Source organism: Theropithecus gelada, chromosome 16, assembly GCF_003255815.1.
Source record: "Theropithecus gelada isolate Dixy chromosome 16, Tgel_1.0, whole genome shotgun sequence".
Lineage (NCBI taxonomy): Eukaryota > Metazoa > Chordata > Mammalia > Primates > Cercopithecidae > Theropithecus > Theropithecus gelada.
Genome location: NC_037684.1, coordinates 64,830,629 through 64,852,142, shown reverse-complemented (window position 1 = coordinate 64,852,142; position 21,514 = coordinate 64,830,629). Strand labels below are relative to the sequence as shown.

The window sequence follows — 21,514 nt, the reverse complement described above, 5'->3', positions numbered from 1 at the left end:
GTGTGGGATAGTCTGACTTAAAATTCAGGCTGTCTGGCACATACAGAATTAATTCACTTTGGTGGCCCCAGAGAAGGTTTACCTCAAGAGAGGCAATCATCTTCCAAAGCTGTACTACACATTCTCTGAGATGCCAGTGTGACTGGCAACCCATACGCACTCCTGCAGCATCAAGAACTGTGGATCTGAGCCCCAGATAAGATACCCAGCTGGGCGTGCAGTGGTGTGAAACAACACAGGAGCTGCTGGGGACTGTGCCACCTGCCCCATGGGAAGCCCAGGCAGGGTGGGTAGCAGCAGGTGTAGTTACTGGCCGCACTGGTTCTCCAGAGCAGCAGAGGGAAGACTAGTGCTTAATCTCGTCATAGCTGTCAAGGCATTTGGGAAAGTTACATGCGCTGCTGAGTGTGAAGGGGCGAGTACCCCTCATGTAGGAGGCTTTCAATAGGGTAGCATTGTGGGCGCTGTCAGCATGCATTTTGGAGTCAAGCCAAATTTTTTATTCCTAACTGTACCGCTTATTAGCTATATTATTTTGACGAATTTCCTTGTACCATGGCTTCCTTATTTATAAAACTGTGTTAATCTGGTATTACAGAGTTTCTCCCGCCTTACTGTACTTCATTTTTAATAGCTTCTTATAGTTCCTCGTATAGTGTAGTATTCTTTTGAATGTAATCCAAGTTAGGGGAAGGATGGGGTAGAGTGGAGCTGAGTGAGGGAAGCACGTATAATCTTTAAGTTCCTTCCCAGACCAATGATTCTGGAAGATCAGTGAGGAACGTAAGTTGCATCTATTCTCTTTTTTCACAGATGGAGGACAGTCATTTAGAATAGTTCATTGCAGGACACTTTGTATATATCAGAGAAAGAAGATGTTTTATGATTTAAATTTACAGACACTGAAAGAGGGCCTTTATTTAAGAATTATATTCAATCATTTAATTCTTAACCGTCTTTGCTCAGACCTTCTGGAAAAGTCTCGTGCTGTTCGTCAAGCTAAAGATGAACGTACTTTTCATATCTTTTACCAGTTGTTATCTGGAGCAGGAGAACACCTAAAGTGTAAGTTACAAAGGTTTTTACTATTTTATATTCACTGGAATATCTCTTTTAATATTTTTTTGAGAAAAAACAATTTTGGGAAACAGTTTTTTACACACAAAACACCAAATTTCCAGCTGGTTAAAACATGAAAATCAAAATGAAATTGAACTTCCATGCCATGGGGTAAGTACTTTATTTTAAGCAGCAGATATTGTAGATAATATAATCTTTGGTACTTTTATTTCTTTTTAAAAAATTTTAAATTAGAAGATAAATGATGCATATTTTACAACTCTTTCAACATTTTAAAATATGAAAGTAAGGGAAAAGAAATTTATCTAATAAAATTAAGTAGAATATATATTTTTATTTCTAAATTTACAACTGAATATATGTTATTGCTCCCACGAGTACTAGAAAGAACCTGTGGTGGATATTGATTGATTGATTGAATGTCATGAATCACAAGGACCAGAAGTTTAGAGTTGGGCAGGTACAAAGGAGAGCTCAGGTCTGGGTCAGAATTTTGCTGGGTTAGAAATATATGAGAGAGAGGAGAAGATGCATAACTTTCCCATCTCTTCTGATTCTCAAATTTAGTGTTTCTGCATGATTATTATATATATTATCTAGATATCAAAATAGACACATATATAGTAAAAACTTTTCTCATCTGGTGTCTAGGCGTTTGCTAACCACAGACATCTGTGAAACTTTTGAACCCAAAAATTAATCAGAGAAAGACCTGCAAGGGAAAAACCAAGCAACAAAAAAAATAGAGTTATTGCCAAGGAGAGACTAAAAATTCAAGATTATGCGATATGTAACACTGAAGAGAAGAAAATGCTCAGGCTTTTAGACTGGCAATAACTGCAATAGGAATAAATTCTTTAAAATGATCCAAGTGTTGAAAGAAATAGAAAAAGATAGCTGCAGGCAGTACCCTGTAGAAGTGAAATGTGATGTAGACAAGAATCAGGGGACAGGGTGACCTGCAGAAATTCTCTGCAGGAGGGCGAGAGAGCCAGTCACAAAGAAAGCTGGGAGCACATTTGCATATCTGTTACATGGATAAATAGCCCTGCTCTTTTGAGCACTCCTGAGAAATATTCTTTGGCTCTCAAGAATGCATTTGTCAAGAGAGTAAGTTCTCTTTAATAAATGGCTCCTACAGTACAAGTAGTCAGTGTGGGTACCTGTTATGATAGTCTGCTGCACCACATCACATCATCATTCTAAAGGCAAGTTAACCACCATGCAAGCAGGCTTGGGGAAAGGGTTTCAGGGCCTTTGCTGGGCTTGGGACTTGCTTGATCCACGGCACTGTATCTTTAGCTTATGTCCATGGTAGTTTTCATATTCACTTCATAGTGTTTGCTGCAAACTACTTGCTAAGATAGGAATATAGAATATGGGTTTAAAAGCTTTCCTTCAAAAAAGAGGGCTAAAATATTTAAATCTGAAAACAATAAAGTTTTATCATCTGGAAAATTGACATCATTTCCCAGATAACCGATTTCAAACAGAATATTGTACAAACTGCCATCCCCAAAACTCCTGTTAAGGTTTTTGCATCGTTAACATCATCATTTTCCTTCGTTGGTACAGATAACAAAAACATGTATGTTTGCGTATTTACATGAATATATAAAGGAAAAAAAAGCAACATTTTGCTGGCAATGGGTTGCATGGTGACCACTGTTCTCCTGTAACGGCACAGTTTGAATGCAGGTGTGGCTTAGTTGTCTTCATGAGTATTTATTAAATTTTCTTCCATTATATTTCCTTTTAGCTGATTTGCTTCTCGAAGGATTTAATAACTACAGGTTTCTCTCCAATGGCTATATTCCTATTCCGGGACAGCAAGACAAAGATAACTTCCAGGAGACTATGGAAGCAATGCACATCATGGGCTTCTCTCATGAAGAGATTCTGTGTATGTGTGATTTCTCTGAGATTCTCATACTCACTTTCCTAAGACTTACGCATTTGGGGTAAATCACCTAAACTAGAAAATGATTGGGAAAGTAATGAATTGTATGAAATCCTGAAAAGACATGTCTTCCTGAAAAGTTTTGTATAGCTAATTTTTAGCACAAAATAAATGAGAATATGTCTCCGCTACATTTTGAGGCAATATTAATTTTTTTTTTCTTTTTATCAACGTGAAGCAATGCTTAAAGTAGTATCTTCAGTGCTACAGTTTGGAAATATTTCTTTCAAAAAGGAGAGAAATACTGATCAAGCTTCCATGCCAGAAAATACAGGTAAACTGATGAATACTGACTTTATTTCTATTTCAGTGGCTTGTTGTGCTCTCCAAGAACGTGTTACAATGCAAGCATAAAAGCACCTCTGAAGCATTTCTGAAGGGACCCTCAAGAGTAGAGTGACAACCTCGTGTGCTTACACGAGGGTCCCCCTGATTCTCTAAATGAGGACAGGGGACAGGGCGTAGGATGAAAAGTAGCAGCAGTCTCTGCCTTAGCATGGAGGAGGCCTTGGGAATTGAGGGAGGAGAATTCAGCCGCAGGAGGCCACACGCTTGCCTGAGAGGGAGCTGCAGCTGCTGAGTTCCAGCCAGTGTGCACCTTGCCAGGATTATAGGCCCAGTGTTGCCAAATATAAGTGACTTTTCAAAGAAAAAATGGAAATCTAGGTTTTAAAGGAAATGTTCTCATTTTTAAATGTTGAAAATGGTTTTAAATTTGCAGTGGTCAGAAACAAAAGTTTGTGACCCAAATATATTTTTATATATTTATTAAATATATATTTAATATAAAGTATAAATATATAAATATATTTAAATTATATATTTATTATATATATGATATATATTAAAAATATATATATCAGTTTGCTTCAGATGGTCTGGAGAGAAAAAGAAAAGTGAGGATCTCTATATTGCCTTGACTACTTGATTATTCCAACAAGTTAGTTATCCTGCCTCATGGAGGCATCTACAATCCCCTGTGGCAGGTGAAGGCTGACATAAAGTCACATTATCTGCCCTTGAAATAATCCTTTTTTGTAACCAATTTGAGGCTTGATAACAATTTAATTCTGTGTAGCTCTTCTAAGGGGCCACTCCTGCTGCTTCTTGGTCATCATTTCCTGGCCAAACTGTGACACCTTCTCTTAGGGCTGTTGATTTCCAGGACCATTCATCTGTCATTCAATCAAAGTAGTTTGATTGGCGGCTGGGCCTCCATCCTCCGTATGGCTTTTCCATGGTTAAATAGACTAAAAATGGAGCCATCTAAAATGCAGAGTAAGGCACATATTAGTATAGCTTGGCTTTGAAATTTTTAAATGACCCATAACTAGAAGAGGATCAGGTCACGTCACTCTTGTAAAGGCAGGGAGGCTGGGCATGGTGGCCACGTAGTCCAGCTACTCAGGAGGCTGAAGCAGGAGGATGGCTTGAGCCCAGGAGTTCTAGGCCGTCATGTGCTATGCATATCGGTTGTCTACACTGTGTTCAGCATCAGTATGGTTGCCTCCCAGCAGGACCACTAGGTTGCCTGAGGAGGAGTGAACCAGCCCAAGTTGAAAATGGAGCAGATCAAAACTCCCATGAGATCACGCCTGTGAATAGCCACTACACTCCATCCTGGCCAACATAGTGAGAACCTGCATCTAAAAAAATGAAAAAATAGGCAAGGCAGTCAAATGCTGACTAGCCGTCTCTTGTAGCCTAAAATTGAGTGTGTATTAATTTGAAGGGATGGAAGATATTTTTCATTAGACCTAAAACTTGTCTGATTTTAAGACTTTTATTTATTAATACAATTTAATTATTACTAAGGTTTTTCAAGTGTTTATTGAATATATTGTGAGTAGATTATAAGTAAAAAATGTAGGATTTAGGAGACTTTTTACACTTCAGTTGCACAGAAACTCTGCCATCTTCTTGGGATGAATGTGATGGAGTTTACTCGGGCCATCCTGACTCCCCGGATCAAGGTCGGCCGAGACTATGTGCAAAAAGCCCAGACCAAAGAACAAGTAGGTTTCATGTTCATTCTTATTACTGATTTGTTTGAATGATAAGCCATGGCCATTTGGCCTTCTGATTGACATGTAACAAACTGAATCGATACAAACTGTCTTACATGGGTGTTTTTAGATACTAATTGAGTGGTTTTTTTAGTATATTTACTTTTTCATTTTCAAAAACATTTAAAAGGGGCTGGGCGCGGTGGCTCACACCTGTAATCCCAGCACTTTGGGAGGCTGAGGTGGGTGGATCCCCTGAGGTCGGGAGTTTGAGACCAGCGTGACCAATATGGTGAAACCCTGTCTCTACTAAAAATACAAAAATTAGCTGGGTGTGGTGGCATGCACCTGTAGTCCCAGCGACTCAGGAGGCTGAGACAGGAGAATTGCTTGAACCCAGGAGGTGGAGGTTGGAGTGAGCCGATATTGCACCATGCACTCCAGCCTGGGCAACAGAACGAGAGTCTGTATCAAAAAAAAAAAATTTTTTTAAGGTGATTTAAAATTTTTTTAAATTTTTTTTTAAAAAAGTAAATGTCAAATTATAATTTCCAGTTTTCCCCAGCTAGATAGATAATCCAGTAGACAAATCTGCATACTTTGGGAACCAGGCCAGCAGAAGGGCCCCTGCCACCTTGTCCCTGTGCTGGGCGGTACGGCAGAGAGAAAGTGCCAGCTGACTGAGCTGACTCAGGGCGGACAGTGCTGCCCAGAACCCAGGCGCGTGGGGAGGAGTGTATTTGTATTAGGCATCTTTACCCATCCCCCAAATTATTATTCCCAGTGTTCATTTAATTGTACTAATATTGCCTTCTATTGATGTGTAAAACTGAGACATGATTAAGTAGTGACTGCTATCTCAACTTTTTCGAGTGCTGTATAACACTAAATTCCATAAAACAGCTATTTATGCTTTGTTGAGATGGTTTCCAGAATGAAAGGCTGTTGTGATTTAATTGCAGGCAGATTTTGCAGTAGAAGCATTGGCAAAGGCTACCTACGAGCGGCTCTTTCGCTGGCTCGTTCATCGCATCAATAAAGCTCTGGACAGGACCAAACGTCAGGGAGCATCTTTCATTGGAATCCTGGATATTGCTGGATTTGAAATTTTTGAGGTATTCTTCCCCCTCTTCCTCTTTCTCTTCCTTCCTTTTATTTGTTCTTTTAACAAATATTAAAGCTCACCGTGTGCCCAGCACATACCAGGCACTGGGGATATAGTCCCTGCCATTCTTGTAGAGTCAAACAATAAGTGGCATATAACCAGTGAATCCACAGGTCTGTGAGAATGCAGAAAGGGTGCTGTGATAGAACTGGAGGCCAGCTTGAGACAGCTGTTCAGGGAAGGTGCCTCTGCAGCGGCAACAGTTAGGCTTACTTGAAGGATGAGACGCTGCCAGCCTTGGTCAGTTTCCCAGCATAATGAGAGCAATTCCAGTGGTCTTGTATGGGACAGAACTTATCAAATGTTCAAAGCTGCTAGAAAGCCAGTGTGACTGGATACAGCTGACCAGAGGGAGAGAGGAGTTGGAGACGTGGAGTAAAGTGTGGGGCCAAGTCGAGAGGCCGTCAAGGGGGCCACTGTAGTGGAACACGAGCACGATGACGGGGGCTTGGTTGGGGAATCAGGAGAGGAGCAAAGTGAGAGGGAGGTGCCTGGACAGCAGTGATCTGTGTACTGCAGATATAACCAGTGTTTAACAATAGATTTCACTGTTGATCTGACTAGATTTGTCCAAACACTTACTCATCATCAATGCAGAAAAGGTTCACAGTCACACACCTGCTACAGTTTTGCAGGGAAGTGCATAAAATATTGGGCATCTAAAAATTTATATCTTTATTTCCATAAATATAGATGTAAACCATGTAAATATAGTAAGGCACAAATATGAAATGCTTTTTGTGATCATCCGTGTGTTAACTTTAGTCACTATTGGGTATTGAATTGTCTTATTTTAAAATGAACCCCTTTAAAATTATAAGTCTATCCTCATAAATACTGAACCTGCCACTGCTACTCTAAGAGATTGCTTTAATGTGTATTGATTTGTAAATAAATTGAGAAATCACGAAAAGTGGCTGGGTACAAATTGCATTAAAAAAATCTGTCACTTTCCTCTACATAAATGATCAGAAGATATAGTGAAAAAAAAGATCCTCATTTCCAGCTGCAACAAAAACAGACAAAACACCTCAAAATAAATTTTAAAAGAAATGGGCAAGATTTAAATGAAGGCAACATTACAGTGCTGCTACAAAAAAAGAAGACTTGAACAAGTAAAGAGACATACCCTGTTCTCCATGGGAAAATGTTACATTTATGTAGATGGTAAAAATGCTAAGTTGTTCAGTGAGTGTTATTTGTCATGAGAAAAGAAAAGAAAAAGCCTAAATGTCCACCTTTAGGAAATTGGTTCAAATTGTTATGTTACCTCTATACAATGGAATACTATGCATCCATTGTAAAGAATGGGCTGGCTTTATATTCTAAGGAAAGATCCCACAACGTAACAAGATACATTGTTAAGTTAAAAAAAAAAAAAGCTAGGTTCACACACATACACACATTTCTGAGTGCATAGAATATTTCTGGAAGAATCACAAAAATAGGAGATACTGGTTGATTATAGGGAGAACAAATAAGTTTCATTGAAGTGAAACTGACTGGTGCAATTCTGTGTACATTTTGAATTTTATACCATGCATTATTGATTTAAAAATCAATTAAAATTATAATTGGTAGTTTAAATATGGAAGACAAGTAGAAATTCATTTTTAAAAACACCATTCTTGGCCAGGCGTGGTGGCTCACACCTGTAATCCCAGCACTTTGGGAGGCCGAGGCGGGTGGATCATGAGGTCAGGAGTTCAAGACCAGCCTGTCCAAGATGGTGAAACCCCATCTCTACTAAAAATACGAAAATTAGCTGGGCGTGGTGGCGGACGCCTGTAATGTCAGCTACTCCAGAGGCTGAGGCAGAGAATTGCTTGAACCTGGGAGGCATTGGTTGCAGTGAGCCGAGGTTGCGCCACTGTACTCCAGCCTGGGCGACAGAGCAAGACTCCTTAAAAAAAAAAAAACCACCATTCTTTGTTGTCATAGCCCAGGCTAAACAGAGCAATAGGATGTCATCATTCTGAGGCAAAGCAAAGTTCACCTACATGAACAGGAATAAGCAGAATCCAGCAGTCTGTAAATATGAGGCTTGTCCTGTGTGCTAGAAATACATACAGTGTTGAGCAAGGCAAGCACTGCCCCTGCCCTCCTTACGTGACCTCATTCTGAAATAGTGAATTTAACAGCTCCTGGAGAATGGGAAAGATTGGAGTGGCTTTTTCAGACTCTAAATCAACTCCTTGGAGATGGATTAAATCCTCTTTAATTGAAAATCACTTTTTATAATGAAAGAGGTTATTTATGGGCACATGCAGCTTGTGTGAACAGTATAGAAGCAGGAAAGAGGTTGAGCACTTCTAGTGTATAGGATTAAGAAAATTATACCTATTAATTCACCCATCTATCCATTCACCCAATCAATTTTTCTCTTAAAAAATGGGCAGAGTTCACAGAGAAGGAACAGAAATGACAATAACATGAAAAACGCCCAAATTCACTTTATGAGGGCAGTGCAATATCACTTTTGATATTGCAAAGGTCAAATATTTGATAAGGGAAGGGAATGCTTAGAGAAGCAATGCAGAGCCTCATACTAAGCACATTCCGTGTGCCAGGCCCCGCTGAGCTCCAGCAACAATTTCGTGCAGTAAAGATGATTCCTTTCCTACCTTACCTTGGAGCCCGCAGCCTGAGTGACAGTGGAGTGGGACAGAACCAGACGCATTCTCCACCCCAGCTTAGATGCACGCCCACCACCTCGCTCACCTCCCTTTGCCTCTGGTTTTTCCAAGCCTTTGTTTTTCTTCTTTTTCTTACTCTCTTGTTTATTTATTTATAGTCCTTAACCCATTCACTAATAAGAACTGAATTGTTTTACTTGCAGAGCATTCAGTTAGCATATTAAGTTTATTATCTTTTCATTTTAGCAGTTCAGTAATGCGGCCATAGACAGTATGTTCTTTCTCTTTACCTTTTCAAAAAGGCTGTGTGTGAGAGAGGGATTGGGAGACCACCCCACCTGGTTTAGTCACTGTCATTAGCTAGAAGCAATCATGTACTTCATACCTAATTAGTAATTTTTAATGAAAACATGTTTTATAACTACCTGACTAATTATTCCCATTTTCCCTCTGCCTCCCCGTGTTTGGAAAATTACTCTTTGACATTTGTAGCTGAACTCCTTTGAACAGCTTTGCATCAACTACACCAACGAGAAGCTGCAGCAGTTGTTCAACCACACCATGTTTATCCTGGAACAAGAGGAATACCAGCGCGAAGGCATCGAGTGGAACTTCATCGATTTCGGGCTGGACTTGCAGCCGTGCATCGACCTGATAGAGAGGCCTGTAAGAGCGCTCTCTTGCTCGTTGTCTTTCATTTTCCGTTCAAGCAGTGACCTTAAGCGGCATAACCCGAGACAGAAATTACCCAAGTTATTCAGTGGTGAAATACTTTTCTGATCTAAATTTTCCAGAAAGGTGATACTCTGATAAAATATCTACAGAATTTAAAAGTCAGTAGCATGCCAGTAAAATCCTTCTTTAGCTCTCCTCGCAGCTTGATTCCTATCCTTGCTTGCATGGGTATACTGGATAGTGGGCTCCGGCCCGCACAGACTGCAGATGGCCCTGTGTGCTGGCATTTGCGTGTACCTCTCAAAGGATGTGGAGCTCCACCTGACAGTTTATTTAGCTGAGAATAAGATGTGTCATGTAAATCCATTTTGCAGATAACTGAGGTTTGGCCTTTTAAAGTACAAAGAGGTTTTTATTTTGCCAGATTTTTTTTTTTAATGTGAAGTTTTTGTTCTCAGGGAAGTCTTGTCAGATGTATTTTTAGTGGCAATCTTAGAAAGCATCAGAAACTCTTTTCTTGGTGGTTTAATGTTCTGTAAAAATACATAGAACTCATTCACGTTCAAGCTTTGAGTGTATAACTCATTCACTTTTGGAACTCGACTCCATGTGATCTCAAGCAAGTATTGACAATCTGGTTCTGTACTCCTTATTTAGCTTTTGCTCAACAAGGTATCAGCTTCATTTATTTTATTTTGCTATCTGCCAAAATATAAGAAAAACTAAAACATGATTAAGCACTGACATCTGTAGTGTAGAGAAAGCTCTAACACTAGTTAAGTAGGTATGTTTGAATAACTCAGAGTTTTCTCCCAGGAGGTACAGCAGGCTTCTGGTTCTTGCTGCTCAGTCTCTGGTTGCCACTTGTGTTCTTCATGTTTGAAGGTGTTGGCGGTCTCGTGGCTAGAGATCGTGGATGGCACAGCACCCACAGTCAGGAGGAGCAGTGGCACATCGGGAAGAGGAAGAACCTAGAAGGCATTCTCCCATATTAGAGATGTAGTTCCAGCACATTAGAAATTTGAGTTTAAGGAAAGCAATGGATAATTTTCATTTGGCTTTTATAATACATAAGAAATCATTTTACCTTTCAAGGCACGTTTACAGCAAAAAATCTTAAATGACCTATAGTTGTGAGGATAGTTGCTTCTTTGTAGCTTACAGGGTCATTTAGAGGTGGCATGCTTGTAGTGACTTCCAGGTAACTTGTGCATACACAAGCACATGAACACATTTCGTTACATTTCATCACTGCTTTGTTGCCTAAAGAATTGTTTGGGTATTTATGTAAATAAGAGAAGGGAGTATTTCACATTAGTACTGTTGATGACTATAGGATATGTTTTTTGAGATGCTCATTGTATGCGTCCATATGACACTGGAAGTCCTACGTTTTAAGAATATAATGATTATGTATCTGCAGTTTTATTTTAGGATGGACGAGAACCCATAAAATTTGCTAGGTCAATATCTTTATAGGAATAATTGTGCTGAAAGTCTTCCAAATGGAAAATTACCTGTCTTATTTTTTAAAATGTTTTTAGAGTGTTTTTAAATCTGGTGGTTGATCCGCCCATCTCGGCCTCCCAAAGTGCTGGGATTACAGGCTTGAGCCACCGCGCCCGGCCCGGTTTTGTGACCTTTAAATGAGTCTTACAAATATTAATTCTTAATGTTACCTAATTGCATTTCTTTTGCTTTGTCCTCTAGGACAAAATACTTTACTATTTTTTAATATATTTTTTACTCTCATACAATAATTGTATTCTCAAGGTGAAAATGATGGGGTAATTAAACATTTCAACCCTAATAACTAACTCCAAGCAAAAATAGGTGAAGTAGAAGGCCAGGTGCGGTGGCTCCCGCCTGTAATCCCTTTGGGAGGCTGGGGCAGGCGGATCACTTGAGGTCAGGAGTTCGAGACCAGCCTGACCAACATGGTGAAACCTCATCTCTGCTAAAAATACAAAAAATTAGCTGGATGTGGTGGCATGTGCCTATAGTCCCAGCTACTCAGGAGGCTGAGACACGAGAATCACTTAAACACAGGAGGCAGAGGTTGCAGTGAGCTGAGACTGCACCACTGCACTCCAATCTAGGTAACAACGTGAGACCCTGTTCCCCCAAAAAATAAGTGAAGTAGAAGGGGTTTGATGTTTACGTTTTTAATTATTTTCCAGGCCTTAAGTGTAAATATTGTCGTAGTAGAATAAGATCCAGATAGCAATTTATTGGACCAGGTGTGGCGGCTCATGCCTGTAATCCCAGTGCTTTGGAAAGCTGAGGTGAGAGGATCACTTAAGACCAGGAGTTTGAGACCAGCCTGGGCAACACAGTAAGACTACATCTCTACAAGAAAGTTTTAAAATTAGCCAGGCACGGTGTCATGTGCATGTACTACCAGCTACTCAGGAGGCTGAGGCAGGAGGATCCTTTGAGGCCCTGAGTTGGAGGCTACAGTGATATGGTCACACCACTTCATTCCAGCCCGAGTGACAGAGTGAGACCCCATCTCAAAAAAAAAGAAAAGAATTTATTAAATCCTCAGTTATGGCCTGGAAATGCAGATTGGGGGTGCCATGGGGATATGAGATAGTATATACCATGGCCTTGGTCCTCAAGAACCTGATCTTGAAACCAGAGAACAGAACACAACATAGTGGTGAGTTCATTGGTTCCTGGGTACGACTCTAAGTGATGCTGGGTGAATTCAGAAAAAGGCAAAGGCCACAAAGTAGGCTGGCCATGTTGCGGAAGGTATTACAGGTGTAGATGCTGTGCAGGGAGCATTCCAGGGATGAGTTTTGTGGTCAGAAATTAGCAGGCGAACGGCACATTGAAAGTGGTATTTTAGGGAAGTTATTTGGCAAGTGTCCTAGTCTGTTTTCTGTTACTATAACTGAATAACTAAGACGGAGTAATTTATAAACAAAAGAAATTGATTTCTCGTAGTCTGTAGGCTGGGAAGTCCCAGGTCTAGGGGCTGCATTGGATGAGGGTATTCTTGCTGGTGGGGACTCTCGGCAGAGTCCTGAGGTGGCACAGGGCATCACATGGCGAGGGGGGCTCCTAAGAAATGGCCAAACTGGCTTTTTATGACAGACCCGCTCTCATGATAACTAACCCACCTCCTCAACAACCCACTGATCCATGAATGAATTAATCCGTGTGCTAGGAAAGAGCCCCCGTGACCCAGTTACCTCCTAAGGCCTTCTCTCTCAACACTGCTGCATTAGGAATCAGGTTCCCAACATGTAAACTTTTGGGGAACACATTGAAACCACAGCAGCCGGGCATTCAGAAAGTACTGGAGCTGGGAAGTCATGATGTTCCTAGTCACCAGTTATGCCCAGACACTGACAGGCAATGAGAGAACTAGTTAACTCGTTCCTTCTTTCCTTCCTATGCTCTTTGTACTGGTACTTCTAGACTCTTCCTTAAGCCTTTAGAGTGGACCCTTTATTCCCTGCCTAAATAGTCCTAATTTAAAGGAGAGATCGCTCAGAAAGGGGAGGGAGGGAATTCAAGATTTAATGCTGACTCACTCTGTACCTCAATTTGAGGATTATTCTACTTATTCATAGAAATATAAAATCTGATTAAAAAATAAAAACATGGCCAGGCACAGTGGCTCACGCCTGTAATCCCAGCACTTTGGGAGGCTGAGGCAGGCAGATCACCTGAGATCAGGAGTTCGAGACCAGCGTGGCCAACATGGTGAAACTCCATCTCTACTAAAAATACAAAAAGCAATTAGCCAGGCATGGTGGCGGGTGTCTGTAATCCCAGCTACTCGGGAGGCTGCGGCAGGAGGATCGCTTGAAGCCAGGAGGTGGAGGTTGCAGCAAGCCAAGATCGCACGACTGCACTCCAGCCTGGGGGACAAGAGCGAGACTCTGTCTCAAAAAATAATAATAAATAAAAACATAACATTTTTAAAACTCCCATGAGAGTTTATGATGATGGGGAATTTAACGACAGCCTGTGGAATGACATGGGATAATGATCCCATTGATGTTCCTTGCAAAATGGAGAGTGAAAACAATACTTTCTAGAAGGAAAATGCCATAAAAACGTCCTCTGTGGTGGCACCTGACAGGCCCGTGCCAGGCTTACCTCATCTCACATAATCCCAACCCCTGCCTTGCAAGATTGTGGGCTGGTAGCAGGCAAACCTCTGAGTTCAAAAGCTCTCACAAAACCTATGACCAATATTCAGAAACATAGGCTTCTCAGCTTACAGCTCTTGGAAATACCCAGTTAAGAGAAGGAATGATAATAGAGATCTTGACATTGAAGGATGAAGTGGAAAAAATAAAAAGGAGACACAATAATGATATTCATAATCACGCTGTCACCAAATCATTTAGAAAAAATGCAAATTTTATTTGAGAGACTGTCAGAATTTAGGAAAATTCTCATTAAAAGTGGCTAAGAATGTAAAAGGGTAAAAGGAAGATGTTTCTGTTATATTAACATTAACGTGGAACTTCATTTCTCACACTTGTTGTGTGATTGGGGTGGATTGAGTTACCTGCCACTCTGAGCTCCTCTAAAGTGACCTAATCCCAGTTGCCTCAGATTACTGTCTTCTTTTAGCTGGTCTGAAGCCCTGACAATTCTTTCAGGTGGAGGAGTCCTGGAGTAAGGATCTCCACTGCAGAAGGGTTCCCTCAGCTTCCACCTGCGGGCATTCAGATCACCCATCCCTTTCTCTGACCACGTTATTACACTGTTTCATTTATATGTAACCATAGCCTCTAGCTACTTTTTTTTTTTTTTTTTTTTTGAGACGGAGTCTCGCTCTGCCGCCCAGGCTGGAGTGCAGTGGCCGGATCTCAGCTCACTGCAAGCTCCGCCTCCCGGGTTCACGCCATTCTCCTGCCTCAGCCTCCCGAGTAGTTGGGACTATAGGCGCCCGCCACCGCGCCTGGCTAGTTTTTTGTATTTTTTAGTAGAGACGGGGTTTCACCGTGTTAGCCAGGATGGTCTCGATCTCCTGACCTCGTGATCCGCCCGTCTCGGCCTCCCAAAGTGCTGGGATTACAGGCTTGAGCCACCGCGCCCGGCCGCCTCTAGCTACTTTTAAAAACAGCATTCGTGTGTATTGCCAACTCTTCACCAGTAAATATGAAGGCTTTAGGAGTTGAAGAGAACTGATCTTAGAGTTTTATTCAAAAAGCTGATTTCATGAGTGTGCCCTAGAACTGATACGAGTTCAGTTTTATATCACACACTTGCCATATTTGCAGTGTGGTAATAAATGATAACCCAGAAACACTAGAAAACAGACCATCACTACTTAAATATCTTATTTAGCTTTCATGTGTCATTTACCTCCAAAAAGGAAGTCACTCCAGACAATGTGAGCTCTAGGCCTTTTGAAAAATTGAGACATAATTCACAAACCATGAAATCTACCCTTTAAAACTACAATTTCAGTGATGTTTGTAGTATATTCACAAAGTTGTGGAACTATTACCACTACCTAATCCTGCCACATTTTCATCACCCCCGAAAGAAACCTCTTACCCATTAGTGGTCACTCCACATTCTCTTCCCTCAACCTCCAACTACCACTAATCTACTCTCTGTCTCTATGGAGTCATCTAGCACTTTTTCTTTTCTTTTCTTTTTTTTGTTTTGAGATGGAGTCTTGCTCTGTTGCCCAGGCTGGAATGCAGTGGCACCATCTTAGCTCACACTGCAACCTCCGCCTCCTAGGTTCAACCAATTCTCCTGCCTCACCCTCCTGAGCAGTTGGGACTGCAGGTGCGTGCCACCACACCCAGCTAATTTTTGTATTTTTAGTAAAGACGGGGTTTCACCATATTGGCCAGGCTGGTCTCGAACTCCTGACCTCGTGATCCACCCGCCTTGGCCTCCCAAAGTGCTACTTTTTTTCAATGAAGTAATAATTGAATCACATAAAATAGGTTGGCAAGTGACTATTAAAACATATATAAAGCAACTGATGACTCAGTTTATCAATTTCCATATACTCTACTTAATAATAGTTTAAAATATTTTGCCATATATAAAGTGATACAGTTAATTTAAAAATTACTTAAACAGAAACTTAAACTGATTCGGATATAAAATGTCTGAAGCATTCTTGCTAGTTGAGGTGTTATAATGACTTCTCCAGTCACTGAATATAAACATTCAGTTTCATCTCTCCACTTCCCACTGCGTTTCTGGCTTCTTTTATTTGCCGCTTTTGTGGGGCCATCTGCTTGGAATTCATTTACTTGCAATTTACATACAGTATTTATAAGTTTGAGATAAGTTACTCCTCTGTTTTCGTGCTAGTACTTATTTAGCAGTTTGAGATGTCAGTGTTTGAATTATAAACTTGTTATGGCTTAGACATTCCCTTCCATCCTAGCAATTTGTTTTCCATGGATCTTCATAAAACTAATTGTTTTAGAAGTTGAAGTGCCAAACTCAGTAGTATTAAAGTGGCATGCAAAACTTGTGAATTTTTGTTGCCTGTCATTATCAGGCGAACCCTCCTGGTGTACTGGCCCTTTTGGATGAAGAATGCTGGTTCCCTAAAGCCACAGATAAAACCTTTGTTGAAAAACTGGTTCAAGAGCAAGGTTCCCACTCCAAGTTTCAGAAACCTCGACAACTAAAAGACAAAGCTGATTTTTGCATTATACATTATGCAGGGAAGGTAAGAGCTCTTATGTTGAATAACTGGAGTAAAATGGCTGTGTTTGAAATGTTGCTACATTTTTATGAAGGTGTAACAAAGGTGCTGATAAACGAACAAGTACAGTATATATTACAAACATATTGTCTTTCAGACAGCCCAGTTTGGGGACTGTTGTATAAAAGTTTTTGGTTGAGGCTTAAAGTATTTTTGTTTTTGTGTTTGGTTTTGTGTTCTCCATTTCACCACTTTTGGCTTTGGTGCGGGATAGGTGGACTATAAGGCAGATGAGTGGCTGATGAAGAACATGGACCCCCTGAACGACAACGTGGCCACCCTTTTGCACCAGTCATCAGACAGATTTGTGGCAGAGCTTTGGAAAGACGGTAAGAAAGCGCTTATCTTTGTAATTATGCTTGACTGGAATCTTTTATAATTAAGGTTTATAGATGGTTCTTTTACATACATATGGATATATATACTTCTTACTTTAAAGTCTTTCTTTCCCTAGAGCAGGGCTGCCATTATATCGGAATTTATCCGTTTTAAGAATACTTGGGTTAAGAAATGAATACAGAGACATCTGCCTTCTTGGTCAGATGTTATAGGGAGTACAGAAACATTCTAGGCCCGGAGCCACAAAGACGTACACATATGCCTCAGGCCACCACAGTCCCAATTCAGTTATAATCCAGGAACACTGGGATACAAAACCTGAGAAGGCCTGCTCATTCCTTTTTCCCTGTGTCAGGCCTCCTGAGCTACGTCCTTCCTCACCACCTGCCCTGGACACCCAGTGGCTGGTGGATAAACGCAAATCGCCTGCATTTAGATCAGTTGCTTTTCTTTCCATCAGTCCTCATAGTTCTTTTGTTATATGAACCTCAGGTGAAGAATTTTGGTGATTTTTATGGTAGACTGCAAGATTTTACTAGTACCAGAAAATCACAATGTCTCTGTGTCTGTATGCATCGTGGGAACCAGTATCTTCTCCTAGAGCTCAGCTCTCCTGCTACATTTCATCCTGGCTCTATTCCACCTCTTTGCCTGGCTTCAGGCCATGCAGGACCTTAGCCCTGGATCTACCCCTGCCTAGACCCTGACCCTGAGGCCAGACCTATTTAGTTACCTGGCTCACGTCTGCTTTCTCTATAGCATCTTAAGCCTTGTAAGCTAGCTGTCTTCTCAGAGGTAGAGGGAAAGAAATGGAAGCAGAGAACAAGGGGGCTAAGTGCAATTGGGGCCAAAGGAAAGAGACAGGAATTGAAGAATGGACACAGAGAAAGTGACTAGGGGAAATGTGACCCTATGAAAGATCATCTTAAGAATGACTGTGTCTGTCAGATCAAGTCAGTGTGAAGGATCTGCAGGGGTGGGATGCACACCTGCACGCATGCGTCCTGGGAACAGACTGTGGGCCTGACACATAGCAAAGAGGGGAGGGACCTGGGGGAAAGACGAGCTTTCCAACAAGTAAAACAGAAGGCTTTAATCTTTGTACCTTTAGGTGAAAGTCTTCAACTGACTACTGAATGCACAGTGTCACTTCCATTGACCTACTCAGTTGAGGGATGCCGTGTGAGGACTGGGAAGAGAAGCAGGGAGCTCCAGTAGAACTTACAGTATCCTCAGTGATGAGCTCCTCTTCGCCTTGTCGATAGGCAATGTTAAGAGTGGGATATGAGAAACTGAGACGAGAACAGAAAAGACCTCTGAGCTCAGGTTGTTAACAGGGTCTACAGTGCTAGAAAGGCCAGCGCTGGTGTGTTGGAAATGTGTGAGGAAGAAGAGGGAGGAGTAATGCTGCAGTCCTAAGGATTTGCATTCCTTCAGGAATCACTTCAGCTGTGACAGCATTGGGGACTGTGTAGGTTACAAAGTCTCCTCATGTTCAGCTTCTCCTCCGGATACCCTTGTAAGGTCTTAGAACACAGCAGAGGGAGTGAGATCAGTATGCAAAGTGGATCTGTGATAAATGCCATGGGAATGGCACAGTGAGTTTTTAGGGATGTGCAACAGAGGAAGGGACTGCCTTTTTCTGGGGCGCTAAGGGGAAAATGTCATAACGAGAGGATGCAATTTTCCTTGTCCTTAAAGAATAAAAATGATTTGTTGATTAAACAATGGAAGCTGACATCTCCTGAGCACCTACTAAGTGCCACACAGTGTCTTCAGCACTAATTTATGAGCATTCGTGGCCTGGTTATGCCTTAAACGTTTGCGGGTAAGAAGGTTTACATGAACTAGCTCTAGGAGTGAGCGTCTGGGGTGGCATTTGTAGAAATGAAGTTGGCAGGAGAAGTACAGAATGATCATGGTGGAGAGGTCGAAAATCATAGCTCAGGAGGAGTCTTCCATTTGGCTTTAGAGAGGGCTGGGGCAGAGAAGAGTGAGCAGGAAATGAGGCCGGGCTGGTAGGCTGAGGCTAGGCTGGAGAGTCCTCATGTCCCATCTCTAGTGGAATTTGGACTTGAGACTGTGCTGAATAAATAGTGTCAGTAGGTTTGTGACCTTGGGTAGTGACCCATTCTGAACTCGAAGAAGTGAAACAGGCAGTGTTCGTTGGGTGGATTGGAGTGAAAGAGCCTGGAAGTGGGGAGTTGAGTATGGGACAACTGAAGATGACAGTGGGCATGGAGACGATGCCTGGGAAACAGGAACAGAGGAAATGGGGACTTTTCCCTGGTTTTTGAAAACCAGCCTCAAAAACTGGTTTTCTCTTCATTTTGAAGGAAAACAGGTATTGGGACCACTGACATTATAAGCATGGAAATGAGGTCCTTTATTACATATTTATTCTGACACTATGAACCCTTTTTTAGTCCTTGTCTTATATCCTTAACCAAAAATGGTTTTAGAAACACCCGTTCAGCACTTGACCCATTCGTATAATACTACATACCTAATTATGTACTTCCCATGGCAATAATCTGTGAGCTCAGTCTGGAAGCAATGAGAGACATGTCCCCTGCCTCCCAAGAGCTAGTAATCCAGTTGAGAAACCAGGATATACACAGATGCAGTAACAGAACTGAGCTAGTCTTTTTCTTGGCTCCCAGCTCCCTACTTCCTCCTTCCATTCTTCTTTAGCTTCAGGTCTCACCAGCCCCAGATACTGGAGAGGGCTTTGGCAACAATAGGTCAGAAGCTGTAGGTGTATAAGGTTTGGTGGGCAAGGGTGGAGGTGGGAGGGTGGGATGTCATACAAATTACGGATCACAGATGCTACGTCTTATAGGTAGGGCCCTGTCTGGAGACTCCTTACCTGTACTTTTGTGTCTTCCATTTAAGAGATACAGGCAAGTTATTGATTTGATTACAGAAATGCTTAGAGGAAACGCTAAGCCTTGCTGAGCTCCTTCAGCCCTTGGCGTGAGCCCCGTTCATCTGTACTTAGTCCACAGCTCTGACCCACAGACGCCATGTTTGCACAGCCCTATTGATGGCCCTTGGGAGTGCATTTGGCCATTCTTGTCAAAATAAGCCAAGGGATATCTTATCTACCCCAGGTTTGCTTGGGCTCTGCTAGCCTCTGCTCTGGAATACTCCTAGGTGCTTGCTCTCCAGATAATGCCGCTCTTAGCAGGAGGTGCTGTCGCTCTTCAGCTTGACAGTTAGTTTCATCTGAGTGACAGAGAACATCTCAGAGGCCACTCACTGTTGGGAGGCGCTGTTCTTCAGGGCGAGGAACGGGCAGAGAAGCAGTACCATGTTTGTCCAATTTTGAAGACAGTTTGTTTCATATATAAAGTAGTGGCAGGCATAGAAGTTTAAAGAGGGTTCTAAGGTGGAGGATTTATCACTGCTCACTCTGGATGTAGAGTTCTCAGGATAAGGGGAGCAATTTTTCTCTAGAAAAATAACCCTAGAAAAACATTATTTTCCTCTTTTTAGGGCCACTGAAATGCAAAAGCAGAAAATGACAAGTTGAACATGAACAGATGAATATATGATATATGAATATAGTTTGCCTGTGAAGGTACAACACCTAGAGTATGAAACATTTTGTGTTAAAATACAGTTTATGGCTGGGCACGGTGGCTCACGCCTGTCATCCCAGCAGTTTGGGGGGCTGAGGCAGGATGATTGCTTGACCCCAGGAGTTCGAGACCAGCCTGGGTAACACAGCGAGACCCTGTCTCCACTGAAAAAAAAAGAAAGAGAAAGAAAAAGAAAATAGAGTTTGTGTTAGAGTTTTCGAGTTTTCTCAAGGCCAAACCAAGAGAAATAAGATTTATTGGTGGCAGCCCTGCCCTAGAGGTTTATAATGCCTACTTTTCGCTAAAAGATGTTGTTTGGATCTCTTTACCAGCTGCAAAGGACTTCTTGGCACTTCTTAAGGTTTATATTGAGGGAAAAAAAAACCCTAAAGATTGCCTTTTCATGTCAATGTACTTCCTAGGATATTTTCATGAGTAACAGTATGATCAATAAGTATAATCTTGCTTATGATTCAAAATTATTTTAACATTTTGCTACAACAGACCTTGAATTTTGTTTTCCTTAATGGTATATCTATTGTATAGTAATTTGTATTCAAATTATTTTTCGGAAATTATATTTCCGAGAATCTGTATTGGAAGTAAAATTACACAGCAGCATAATTCGTGACAGTAAAAGCCACTAATATGTACGTTTGCCATAGTGCTGTGACTTCACTGCCGTCATGTCCTAAGCTACTCACTATAAGAGATTTTTCTGATAGATGATTCAAACAGTACCTATTCCTCTTAAAATTCATCTTGCATTTACATGGGGTAATCATTTGACATTGATATCATGTAATGCTCACACCAGGAACTGGGAATGTGCTCTTTTGATTTAGCCTTAATCTATTTTATAAAGAACTTTGTCCAAATGTGCAAATGCTCTAAACAGTCATGTTTGCATGGGATCTGCCTTGGACTAGCTCCTTTTGTAGCCCGATTTCAAAGTTGACTTGTGCTGTCGAATGTCTTTCACACTAACTGAAGTGTTTGTGTATTTGCTCTTCTGTCCTGTTTTTGCTGTTTCTCTGCTTTAGAGATTCAGAATATTCAGAGAGCTTCTTTCTATGACAGTGTTTCTGGTCTTCATGAGCCACCAGGTGAATGTATAAAGCCTGTAGGTCTCCCAAAACAGAAGGGTTTTAAGCCCACAGGAAAAATGTGTGGGGGGGACTGGCAGGGTGGCCGGGGAGGGCAGGGGGTAGGCTGGGGGGCTGGGGTGGGCTTTCGGGTTTCTGTTTTGGTTTTGCTCATAGGCCTGCATGAACCTTTCATTTCATGCTCAGTTTTATTATACTTCAAGGCAAATGTTTGAGTGCATAAGCAATTTAATTGCTACTGCCTACAC

At 41.4% G+C, this 21,514-nt stretch overlaps 1 protein-coding gene across 4 annotated transcripts in view; it reads left to right on the top strand.

The window, feature by feature from the left end:
- Window positions 1–21,514, top strand: part of MYH10 (myosin heavy chain 10) — a 153,064-nt gene that overhangs the window by 75,866 nt on the left and 55,684 nt on the right. For 2 of the 4 annotated variants that reach the window (XM_025363722.1, XM_025363721.1), the window contains 9 exons: window positions 967–1,065; window positions 2,840–2,983; window positions 3,219–3,314; window positions 4,937–5,055; window positions 6,009–6,161; window positions 9,340–9,513; window positions 16,028–16,201; window positions 16,452–16,566; window positions 21,204–21,266. In XM_025363722.1, the coding sequence (XP_025219507.1) occupies window positions 967–1,065; window positions 2,840–2,983; window positions 3,219–3,314; window positions 4,937–5,055; window positions 6,009–6,161; window positions 9,340–9,513; window positions 16,028–16,201; window positions 16,452–16,566; window positions 21,204–21,266 (1,137 nt within the window). The remainder of the gene's footprint in view (window positions 1–966; window positions 1,066–2,839; window positions 2,984–3,218; window positions 3,315–4,936; window positions 5,056–6,008; window positions 6,162–9,339; window positions 9,514–16,027; window positions 16,202–16,451; window positions 16,567–21,203; window positions 21,267–21,514) is intronic. The other 2 variants (XM_025363725.1, XM_025363723.1) reach the window with 1 other exon arrangement.